Source organism: Corylus avellana, chromosome ca2 (assembly GCF_901000735.1).
Source record: "Corylus avellana chromosome ca2, CavTom2PMs-1.0".
NCBI classification, from domain to species: domain Eukaryota; kingdom Viridiplantae; phylum Streptophyta; class Magnoliopsida; order Fagales; family Betulaceae; genus Corylus; species Corylus avellana.
The window spans coordinates 46,268,424-46,281,698 of NC_081542.1; the positions used below are offsets into that span (position 1 = coordinate 46,268,424).

Here is a 13,275-nt window from a genome sequence, read left to right on the forward strand (position 1 = left end):
AATTTAATGAAGAAATGAAACAATATATAATTAATAACAACATAGTGCATCTTCTTACATAGAGAAATCTTGGTATATTTTAGCGAGGATATAGCTCAGTAATTGAAGCCTCATTTACCGAGGCTTCGACAGAGCTGCTTCCAGATTGATTTGGCCGTATTGCCGTAATATTCTGCTCCCTTTGAGACGACATGTCTAATATACTGCTCCTACCCATAAGAAATGCAGGTTTTTTTGGTATTGAAAGAGTGACAGAGTTGCTATTAAGCATAAGAAGCACTGAAGCCATTGTTGGCCTGTCAGCTATATTTTCTTCAACACAAAGTAACCCAATGTGGATGCATCTGAGTATTTCAGTTGTTGAACCGCCCCTCAATATGGGATCTACAAGATTTAAAGATGTCCCTTGCCTCCAATTTTTCCATGCCTGCAAGATAATTGTGTGGGCAGATATATCAAAGAGAATATAGTTTATTTTGTCAATAGCATATGCCACTTTTGAGGCAGAAAAGAAATTTGCGCAAAGATAATTGTACTTACATAGCTTAAAAGGCCTTCTTCACTCTCTCCCTTTCGAAAAGAATTGATTTTTGCCCCACTCACAATTTCTAGAACTAAAACACCAAAACTAAAGACATCGGATTTCACTGAAAAGCATCCATGCATTACATATTCTGGTGGCATATATCCACTACATAAAACACCAACAAAATTAGTTAAATTTGAATGATAATATAGATTTTCTCATATTTATATTTTAAAATTTCTTCAATTTCATCTTATTTATGGGAGATGGATTCAACAGCTTCTACCTTGTTTTTATAAAGTAGACATTAGTGTTACTAACACATATATTGCATGCTATTTATGATTTTTTAGCTCTAACCTACATGGATATACTTACTAGGTCCCAATAATTTGATTTGTACTGTCTTGAGTTTGATCTAGCACAAACAATTTTGCTGTGCCAAAATCTGAAATCTTAGGATTCATATCTGCATCTAATAAAATGTTACTAGGTTTTAGATCGCGATGAATAATACGAAGTTGAGAATCTTCATGAAGGTAAAGAAGTCCTCGAGCAACGCCTCGTATAATTTTATAGCGCCTTTCCCAATCCAAAAGTGCACGCTTGATTGGATCTACATATTCATGCAAGAATATGATTTTGTTAAACCAGTATATGTGGTGGACTAGACAATTGAATTTGAAAATTACCATGAATGCATTCTAACATTTAAGTAAAAGTGCACCATACCAAATATGAATTTGTCGAGGCTTCCATTAAGCAAAAACTCATAGATTAGAATCCTTTCACTTCCTTCCAAGCAAAATCCTTTGAGCCTTACCAAATTCCGATGTTGAAGCCTAGCTACTAACACAACTTCATTCTTAAATTCTAAATTTCCTTGTCCAGAAGGTTTGAGCAATCTCTTTACAGCTATTTCATTTCCATTTGGGAGTCTACCCTGAACAATGGATATATATAGCATTTGTAAACCTCAAGTTTATAACGTTTGATTTAAACTATTGTGACTAACAAAAATGATACACTTATCTAATCAATAATGCCACATCACCTTGTAGACAGCACCAAATCCACCTTGTCCAAGTTTATTTTCATTTGAAAAGTTATCTGTAGCAACTTTAATTGTGCCAAAGTCGAATTGCAACGATTCAACACTACTAATTTCATCCACGGCTTCACCTAAAACAAGTCAATACACACGAATTAGATTAACATATTGCCTAAAGAAAACGAAGGCAAATGCTATTATATATGTGCATATAATTAACAATCTGGGGATGTGTGATACTAGACAACATATTGAATATTTTAATTAAAATAGGAGTAAATTATGGGAATTAGAATTCAAACTCATAGCCTCGTGACATTAATCTGTTCTGATACAATGTTAAATCACAAATTATTCAAAAAGTTAAATTGTTAAAAAGAGCTGAATTTAATTATTTAATTAATACTTTAACAAAACTTACATAGACTATTCAGCTTTTAATTAGCTACCATAACATCTAGAATTACTAATTTAACAACTGATGGCAGGATTCTATTTTATAACAATCTCTAAATTATGTCATGTTTTATGTAGAACTATTAAAATATTAATTATATTATTAAATTTATTATTTTTCATCAACTTAAACTTTTAGGATAAATGCTAATTTAATATGACATCAAAATCGAAGTTCTAAGTTTGAACTTCAAGTCTACAATTTATTTCAATTAAAATAGTCCATATGTACATACAATTTATTTCTCTCCGTGTTTTCTAGTCTCAAGCATGAAATGGTATTAAAATATTAGTTAAATTATTAAATTCATCATTTTTTTTAAAATGCTTAAGCGTTTTGAATAAATGACGATACAAGAAGAATGGTTACATGAAAAGTTATTCTTGAAAAAGCAGTAATCATTTTCAGCAATATTGCTTAGTACTTTAAGAAGCAGATACACACCACAAACTGTCTGAACATGGTTTTTTTTGTTTTTTTTGGTAGTTATAATTAAAAAGGATATCCTTCACAACAATGAAAGATAAACCATTTTCTGACTTACTTTCAACTTTCTCCCCTGCCTTCCTCACTCTTGAATAGAAGAAGCATATGTAGATGCCGATGCAGATAATTAGTACAACAGAAACAACAGTGGGCACGACTATAACAATTGCAGATGGAGATTTGCTACTTTTCTTTCCTGCAAACACCATGAAATCGAACAATTTGTGCAGGTAATTAAAGAGGGGCAAACTAAAAACAGCTTATCAACAAAAATAACTTAGATGCGAGTCACGACTTTTCACAATGTTATTTGTTATGCTTATAGCATAACATGATCAGTGCCTTTTCGAACTTGAAATTTTTAAATGGTGGAAGAGGAGATATTGGTCCGGACCTCAGCCGCGGATCGGAGCTAGAAATTTTTCTCAGAAGGGTCCAAATGAATGAAATATATATTAAGATAGGGAGTTACATCATGAATAAAAAATCTATTAAAATTGAAGATTAAATTAATATATAAAAAATGAAATTAGTATCCATTTAATATTAACAAAAAAAGAAGAAGAAGAAAAACACACATCTTTACATATAATTAGTTAACTAAACTATATTTATTTATGTTATGAATGTATATGTGTTGAGTCTTACATTAAAAAAAAAAAACAAAAAGTATTGAATTTTTCTCTCTCTCTCTATATATATATTCTAATTAAAAATACAAGTGAGAGAGACCATAACGAATATTTTACCTAACGCCAGTCTACTGATAACGAACAACAAGAAAAGTCTAAACATATATATGTGTGTAAGTATCTTTACGTGTAGGAAAAGGTAAAGGTGCAATAATGGTGGGGGCACTAGTTGGAAAAATGTTGAGATGCAGACAGGACAGGAGGGGCAATTTTTCCTTCAAGCTAGCTACGAAAACCACACCGATCGAAGACCCAAAAGAGGTGATCACCTTCCACGAGCTTTGCAAGTGGCCGGAAGGCAAATATTAATGCATTTCTTTGGGTTACGAGGCAAGAGGTTATGATAAATATGGTTGAATTCAAAACAATTCGAATACAATTATCCAGATTAATTTCATCATCTTAATATATAATTACGTGAGATATATTAATTTTATTTTTTTATATAAAAAAAAAAAAAAAAGGAACGTCGACTAAATTAAGATTGTAACCACTAAAATAAACAAGTTTTAAACTATTTTAAGTAATAGTTAAAAAATTCCAATAATTTTATCATAAACTTAGGGAGAAAATCAAAGAACTTTATCACATGAAAATAAACAAAAAAACCAAATGAGATACTCAAACTGCTAGGGCATGAAACACCCATATTCTGTACGATACCTTGTGTAGGTGGAGGCGGTAGTACCGGTGGGGTGGATGGTGGTGGCACCGGTGATGGCGGTGGCACTGACGGTGGTGGTGCCTCATATGTAGTGTCATAGAAACCGTATATCTCAAACCTTATATCACAGCTGTGTGCCGCAAATTTCCCTCCCTGCTTTCCATTACAACATTGTGGAATATATCCTTTAACTGTATCCAGGCAGTTGCTGCATTGTAGCCGGTCCAAATCAGGAGTGCACTCCACAAGTGCATGTATCGTTTGGAACTTGGGAGCAGCCGCGCTTTCCACAGCAAACTTGCGAGTAGAATTTCCCGATGCGGCGCGGCTTATTAGTCTATCTAACAAGGGACCTAGCACTCCGTTGAACCCTTCGACGTCCGGGACATCTCCGATGTTGTACCAGGCATATATAGGGGAATCCTCCATAACACCAAGTATAGATCTGTTTGAGTATCGTAGCATACATTTATCGGGCCATGTGATTGCCTCCTTCTGGTTGGGACAATTTTTTAAGAGATCATAACTCGTCGAATTGACACAATTACGGCATTCTTCCGGCGAAATGTCTCCTCTACAAAGTGCAATCGCGTTTACTTTGTCGGGAGTTTCTCCGGCTGAGAAATTGAAAAACCCGTAATCAATCTCGGTGTTGGAAGACATGGAGGCCAGGAGGGTGTTGAGATTTGCCCTGTAGGTACTGTTGCTGGTGTAGTTACCATTTTCATTAGAGCAGTACTGGGCATCGGTGCGAGTAGCAGGGTGTATGAGAAAGAAGGAGAAGGAGAAGAAGAAGAAAAGTAATCTTGAACAACACATCTTGTGTATGTTGGAAAGATTCTCATCTCGGAACCCATACTAATAAAAAATCATTCCATTGATTTTCATTGAGAAAAAGGAGTAATTGGTCATTATTTTAGTGGTTCAGATATATGAGGTGACTTTTCAACCCCATGCATTAAGTCAAGGTCTCACGACTCTCACTAGTTTTCTTTTTGGAAAACGCGTGAGGCTGTATAACTCATACTACAATCATTTACTAATTAGTAATTTATAATTTGCAAAATAATTAAGAAAAAAAATGATAGATTATATTTTTTTGTTTAATTATTTTTACTAATTTTAGTGTAGCAATTTTTTTCTACCCTAACACCTTTTTTTTCTTTTATTTTCCAAATTGGTTTAATTTGGTTTGTAGCCGATTTCCTCGCATTTATATATATTGATCTCTCTATATATTTAGTCTCTTGATTATTTATTCATCCTACCTGCATGCTTCTGTACACTTTCTGCTTAATTAATTTCTACGTTGACTAGCTTTACCGGGGGCGGTGTCAGGTGTGGGCCATTCCTTGCTTTTCATGACTGATTCAAAACATCTAATCAGACTGCCCGGCAATTGATATACACATAGTGGTTGTGGACAAACAGGAAGCCAAAACGAAAAATCCTTCGTGGTCGTGGGAACACAACAACATCACTGTCGTTGCGTGCAAAACACGAATTTTCTTCATCATGTCACAAGTTCAAGAGCGAATTAGCGACAGAAAAGAAGGGGAGGGGGGAATGGAAAAAGAAAATGATTAAATACTAAATATCCATTGGGGTTTAGTAACTTTATTTTTATCTTTTTGGGGTTTTATTTTTATCACAGGACCTCCTTAGATTTTGATAAAAGACCAAGTTAGTCCATCCGTTAGTTGACCGTTATGACTGACACGTGAACCAATCAAATGTTGACACGTGGCACCAATTTAATTTTTTTTTAATTAAAGAAAAATGTTTTTTTTAAAAAAAAAAAACAAAAAAAAAAAAAAAAACAATTGGGGGTGGCTCTTGGCCATTTTAGAGTGTCGGCCCTGCTGTCTCAGGGTGTAGAGCCACCCAAGTGGCCGGGATGGGGTGCCTGGGGTGGCTGAGCCCACACACTGCCCAGGCTCAGTACCCTTCACCCATTGGCCAGTGTGAAACCCACCCAGACTCCCCAGGGGTGAAACCACCAATGGAGCCTTGGGGTGGGGTTCGACCACTGGCTCATGGGGAATTGGCTGTTCCTGAGTGAAGGGTGGCCGACACCCCACTTGGAATGAGGGGTGGCGACCACTATTCTGAGAAGTGGCTGGTACCCCATCAAACTGAAATGGGGGTGGCAGGCCACCCCAGCGAGAATACCCAAATGGCCAGAGCCACCCCAATGTTTCCTTTTTTTTTTTTTTATCTTTTTTAAAAATATATATATTTTTAATTTTTTTAAAAAAAATTTAAAAAATTAATATATGTGTCACGTGTCGACGTCTGATTGGTCCATGTGTCAGTCCTAACGGTCAACTAACGGATGGACTAATTTGGTCACTTATCAAAACTACAGGGACCTCCTATGATAAAAATGAAACCCAAGGGGGGAAAAAATAAAGTTACCAAACCCCAGGAGGGTTTGGAGTATTTAACCCAAAAGAAAAAGGAGGAAGACAGTTGCAAGAGGCTGCTATTAGTATTAATGAACTTCATCCACTCCTCCCATTCAATTTCCTGGTATTGCCCCTTCTTCCACGTCATATGAGGCCGCTTGCTTGGGGCAAGAAGGAGCTTTTCCGAGTATTTGCCTAGCATATTAGCCACACAAATAATGGTTGAATTTAAAACATTTACTTTAATATTATGTTATATTATCATTTATTTTAAAATTTAAGCCGATAAAAAAATAATAAATTTAATAATTTATTTAATATTGTAATAGAAATCAAAGTTGGCAGATCATAAAGCGTGTGTATTTCTGTGAATTTTCTTTGCTTTTTACATTTTTTGTGTTTCGTTCATCTATTGGCACGTTGATATATATGTAAAATTGTGAATTTTACAAATATTGTTGAAGAGGGTGGTTGAGGACAATCCCTATGCAAGCTTAAATTACTACCCGTGAATTCGATCGGCAAGAGTCCTCAATTATTTTAGATGTTCAGGCTTTTGTTGATATCATCCATAAACATGAATGTCGTCCTTAGCATCTTTAGAGTTTGTACAGAACTGATGCAGCGTGATTTAGTGGGCTACAATGAAGAACACTAATAAGCAGCAGATAAATAACTCCAGATCTTGATTCTATCAAAGATCTAAGAATTCTTCTTGACAAAACTAGATACTCTCTAAGTTTTGAAGGAAAAGAGGAATAAACTCAACTTTTAGTATTCTCATTAATCAAAATCAATAATAAACAACAACTATTTTCTCTGAAGGCTATAAGCATATATTTATAGCAAAAAACCCTAAACATAATAAAATATGACATAAATACCCCCCTAAAACCCTAAACTTAATAAAATAACTAAATATCGACTCCCAAAACCCTAATTCTACTAAAACAAGGAAATAAAGACAGTTTAATCTAATTAAAACGCGGAATATAACATAATCAGCTCCGTGTGCGATCGATCGCAGGTACAAGTGCGATCGATCGCAGTTCCAGGGACCTGGTGCGCAAATGTTTGGAAGTACGCTCGATCGCAGGTACATGTGCGATCGATCGCACTTGCAGGAGACCTGCGATCTGCATCAAGAACAATATCAACATAGAGTTATATATAATGCATTTTATTTATATTCATAAGATGTCTATTCAGTTTAGAGATATGGTATAATGCTTTATTTATGAAAGTGAATTTGTGAAATAAAGGAAAAAAAATAATAATAAATAGATGCTTGAAATCTTTCGTTGCGGGAATCAAAGAAAAAATAGTAGTGAAATATAAGTTTATTAAGTCAAGGCGTTATGGTAATCCTTTTACAGCAATCACACAATGCAAAGTAAATGATGGATTCACTACAAGAATCAATTTTTTTGGTCACGGACCAGTAGTAACGTGTATATGGGGTTAACACGTTACTAAAGTATTGTAACGTGTCTCTTGTAACGTGTCTAGCGGGTTGATTGGACGTAACCATTTGAAATTTTGTAACGTGTCAGATTCTGACATGTTACCAAATGGTAACATGTTAGAAAATAACACATTACAATTAATTTGTAACGTGTTAATTTCTGCCACGTTCCACGTTACCAAATGTGGTAACGTGGAACAAAATGCCACGTTACCATGCGTGGTAACGTGGCAGAAAATGCCACGTTACCATGTAGTAACGTAGCAGTTTATACCACATTACTAAAGTTTACAGAAAATTTTTTTTTAAAAAAAAAAAAAAATTTTAATTTTCTCCTGTCGTTATATACGACCTCGACACCTAATATACGAGTTACATATAATGACAACTCAATAATCAAAACCCAACATCAATAATCAATAATCCAACATCAACATCAATAATCAAAATCCAACCCAATAATCAAAATCCAACATCAATATATAACCACAATCCAACAAACACAAATAATTAAACTAACGTTATATAACTAAAATGGACTGTAACTAATGTGCAAATATGTAAGAAATAGTAAAATACAATACAACTAACGTTATACACAAATACAAAAAACATAAGCCTTAAACAAACACCGGAGACCAAAGTTGAGTGAACATCATCGTGACCCCATATATACGTCTTCTCAACTTCTCCGCACTAACTGCAAAAGATAAAACAAACAATCAATCAGCTAATTAATTGACATTTGTGATATAATATTTTAAACTCCTAGTAGATGAGCAATGTCAAAGTAAGTGAGAAAACAGTTGAATAATTGTCACATATACAACTTCGACATACATATTTGCACGACCTATATATGCACAAACACATACGTTAAGATAAACAATACATGTGTATTCAATGAGGCGGCTTTAACAAATATGGTAAGATTAACTATACAAAGCTCCAAGCACAACCAAACCAACTAGGAACAACAAAGTAGATTATATAAAGTTTATATATATATATACTCACGGGGTGCCTGAACGACGGGTATAATGTATTGACAAACGAGACTTCTGATCAACCGGCATCTGATGTTGGGTTTCATTGTGATCGTCCTCAGCTTCTACTCTTACGTCATCTACCCATATTACGTTGCAATTGTGTTATATACAATTGTGTTAGATACGAACAAAGTTTATTTGACTCTTAAGATAACCGTGTTAATCAAATAAAAACAATAAAAATATATTGTTACATGATCGGCTATCAACTGAGGATCTCACAATCACTCAGGCTGGGGACTCCGCATCTTGCGGATTCCGGATAGCCGTCACCTCCGTCTCGGAGCCCATATGTCTCGACCCCTCAAGGCTGCCTCATATGCTGCCATCTGCTCAACCACCCGCGCAGTCACCGCCGCAGTAATCGCCTCACTCTGCTGCGCCAGTCTTTCATCCATTTGCTCCCTATGCTTCTCCCCCTCAGCTTCAATGGCTCTTTCAAATTCTTCGCGCGATATCATTGGGCCGCCCCAGTTCTGCGACCGTGTTTGGGACGGTGTATAGTATGAGTAGATGGTGCCGCGTACGGGCAAAATATTCTTACAGACCCCTCGAACACGACCCGCATACTCTGCGCCTAAATAAGCGTCATCCGGTGTCCACCTAATTGTCCCTCGGGGCCCTTCTACCTGCTCCGCAGGGTCATTTTCCAATAACTCCTCCATTCGTGCCTATACATGAGCATTCACATTTATATACAATTGTTAAGACTCAATAAGTTAATACATAAATAAAAATTCATGACAAGGTGTCTGCCACTTATAATTCTCGTTGCGGCCATCAGATTTGGGTAGCTACCATCTGACTTTGTATGGGTTTTGATATACGCCTTCGCTCGCGTAGGAGCCTTGCCCAAACTAATTACCTGCCATAAATTCAAACCATTAATTAAATGTTCATATATATACTATGCAATATATTACAAATATATATAGTTATGGAAAGTTAGAGTAATACGTCCTCATGTACGACCCTTGCAAAGCTCTTCGAGCTTGTGTAATGTGGTGTTTCATTCTGTGCTCGTATGTCTTTCATGTGCGCACAATAAGCCTACGAACACAACATGTAGACATAATTAATCGCTAAGCCATCAAACAATAATTACAATTAATGAAATTCAAATAGTTTGAAGTCATAACCTACTTGATAATCGGGATTACACTATTTCCCTAACAATATTTCCACATCTATGGGGTTGTACTTTGAAATGGTCTCAGCCATCCTTGCCGCCATTGTCCCAAGAGTGTCGTCACTCTGAATCATGAGCTTGTTCCTTAACTTGTGCCTCAAAAGCTTCTGCTTCTCGTTCATGTCTCTAAAAGCGTCTTTTTTAATTGCCACCATATCCGACCCAAGCATGATGTAGAAGTAATTCTGCGTCAATTAACAACTATCGTATTAAAGAGTTTGTTGTTTTATAACATTTAATTCTCAACTGCTACAAATTATAAATTACGAACATCTAATCTATACTTACCATCAATGACTCAAATAAATCTTCCTTGCTTTGTTCTGGTACATCCTTCCAATTGTCGGATAGCCTGATAAAAGACCTGGTCTTGCACGTCTTGCCTATCATTCGTCTGAATTTTTTGCCGCTTTGTCCTACGGGCTGTCACGCGCCATTATACTCCATGATTACCCTTTTTCCATCAGGAATGTCCCACAACTTGTGCGAGTCTTTTACGGTCAACACCTCAAAGTTACCCGCTCTATCTGCAATGATGAAGTATATATTAACACACAAATGGTTAACACATATATTATTTAAATTTATGTACTAATTAATTATATGTACCATCATGCATAAATATGTACATATTTATGGTTTGGAATAGCATACATACATACCTATTGTTCGAACCTGGTCAATAGTCAATACTGGCCAAGCAAGGTCATCGTCCTGCTCATTGTGCGCGGCACCTATCCTATCATCCATGTCTTTATTGGCCTGTGTGTCACTATCATCCACAGATGCGCCGCTGTTTGGCTGCTGATCGAAAAAGCCATGCGGCAATATACCCCTCTGGGTTAATGTGGGTGGCAGGGATGGCAAACGCATGGAGGCGTCAGGGTCGCAAGGACTACGCTCATATCGATACCCAAACTGGGTAAGGCATGTCGGACCTCGTTGCTCCGCTAATATTTAGGATATCTCAGTCGAAGTGCCGATTATGACAAAGACATAATTGTCTCTCGCATGTAACTGCCCTTCTATATGCTCCGGAAGTATCGATCGATACCCTGATTGCTGCTACAGAAGCATATCAGCTTCCTATGACTCACTATATGTGAGGCCATGGTGTGATCTCGACCCAGAAGAAGCTCCCCGCCGTCCTCTTGACTTCCCCCGAGTACTCATATCAACTTGCGACTCACTATCTGTGAGGCCATGATGATCATCAGGCGTTTGACCCTGACCAATGTCGTATACGTTTTTAGGTTTTGTCCTCACTGCGCAAGCCCAACCTGAGTTCCTTTCATCTTCGACGTAAAAAACTTGTTCCATTTGGGAAACTAGTACATACGGCTCATCACTAATCAGCTCCCCCTTATGGACACTGTTTTTGAAGTTGACAAGCGTTATGTCATACTCGTCCACCTTGTACCCCCTGTCCCTTGTGGTGTCCACCCAGTCACACTTGAACATAACATATTTTGTCCTGTCGTAATACTCCACCTCATGTATTTGAGTTACTTTCCCGTAGTATGTTTCGCCATCAACAGTCGGTACGCACACGCCACTATTCTGAGACCTTTTTCCCACATCATGTGCGACAGTTAGAAAGAACTTGCCGTTTACCACATATTTGTTATATTGGACTGCTGAGACCATCGACCCTCTACAATGCATTACTAGTTTGGCACCCACATCCTTCCTACGTCGATCGTCCGAACAATCGACCTACAAGTTATACACAATGACGAAGTTTTATTAGTGCAATGATGAAACATTATGAAATTTACAATGGGTGACATTAGTCTTACGTAGTCACGGTACCAATCCCAGAATTGCTCAAAATGTTGGGTTTCCAAATGATTGTCCGTGATCGTTCGCCCCCTGTTTGCAGTTTGTCTTATCGAATCCTTGTGTAGCCAACATTTTGAAATAAAATCAATTAAATTTAATTCACAACTAACGTTGTTGCATGATATGAGCATGCATATATTCATTACACAATACTAACGTTCGCAATTGGAGGAAGTCATCTGAGTTAAATAGAATGTAACGGTGAATCTGTGTCAACGTGAGACGGTCGAGGATGACTCGGGTTTTAGCCCTTTTAGGCCCATTCGGGTTTCGTTGCGGCCTATTGTGAAATATCGGTGCGTTCTCTAAATACATCGAACAGAATGTCACCAACTCAGTTGCTATGTAACCCTTTGCAATGCAACTCTCAGGAGCCGTTTTATTGCGCACACTTGATTTGAACCCCCCGAGGCTCCTACATATCAAAACTAGTCAATTATTACATCTAATCATTGTTTTAAAATAAATAAATGGCAACAAAATTTTAGTTTTAATTTTTTACGGGAAATGTTAACTCTCTTCCGAATACATCCACCTATACTGTACCGGTCCATCAAGTCGGCATTTACGGACAAGATGCACCATAACATGAACCATGCTTGTGAAAGCGCGGGAATATATGTTATCTTCTTGAAGTCGTATAGATCGAAGCCTCAATTAGGATCATATCCTGCTTGAGTCATGAAGTTGTTGAACCTTATGCCCACGAAGAATCACGAAATTTGCTTGACGGTATAACTACGTTACCGGGCAGTGATCCACGCAATGCAATCGGGAGAAGCTGTTGCATCAATACGTGACTGGCATGACTCTTCAAACCCGATATCATCCGGTTCTTAAGTTTTACACATCGAGAAATGTTCGAGGCATATCCGTCTGGCACCCTTATATTTTGAAGCACTTTTAGGAAACTACTTTTATCCTCTTTCGACATTGTGTGGCAAGCATGAGGCATATAGATTCTTCCATCATCACTTGTGAAAGGATGAAGTGCTTGTCTCAAACCTATTTCTTGCAAGTCTTTTCGGGCTTGAAGGTTGTCCTTCGTTTTTCCCTTAATGTTGAGTATTGTGCCAATTATATTGTCCATCACATTTTTCTCTATGTGCATGACATCAAGGTTGTGCCGCAATAAATTATCCTTCCAGTACGGCAAATGAAAGAAAATACTTTTCTTCTTCCACAATATATTATCAGTCTTCTTCCTCTTTGCATGTGAATTATCAATATTAACTGACTTATCAGCGTTCTCATCCCCAAATTCTATCCCTTCTAACTGTTTTAGGATTTCATCTCCATCTGGAACATTGGGGGCACATTCTAGTTCTCGGTTACCGTCAAATGTATTTTTTTTCCGCCTCCACGGATGATCCATGGGCAGGTATCGCCTATGCCCCATAAAGCAAAACTTACGTCCGTGTTTTAACCGTCTAGACCTTGTTGCAT

At 37.0% G+C, this 13,275-nt stretch overlaps 1 protein-coding gene across 1 annotated transcript in view; it reads right to left on the reverse strand.

The window, feature by feature from the left end:
- The window catches only part of LOC132170004 (uncharacterized), a 12,835-nt gene extending 8,140 nt beyond the window's left edge, over positions 1–4,695 (reverse strand). Inside the window, exons 1-7 of the mRNA XM_059580932.1 lie at positions 3,876–4,695; positions 2,579–2,716; positions 1,581–1,708; positions 1,259–1,469; positions 905–1,142; positions 541–691; positions 85–427 (exon numbers count right to left, since the gene is read on the reverse strand). Coding sequence (XP_059436915.1) covers positions 85–427; positions 541–691; positions 905–1,142; positions 1,259–1,469; positions 1,581–1,708; positions 2,579–2,716; positions 3,876–4,695 — 2,029 coding nt within the window. The remainder of the gene's footprint in view (positions 1–84; positions 428–540; positions 692–904; positions 1,143–1,258; positions 1,470–1,580; positions 1,709–2,578; positions 2,717–3,875) is intronic.
- Between the last annotated feature and the right edge of the window lie 8,580 nt (positions 4,696–13,275).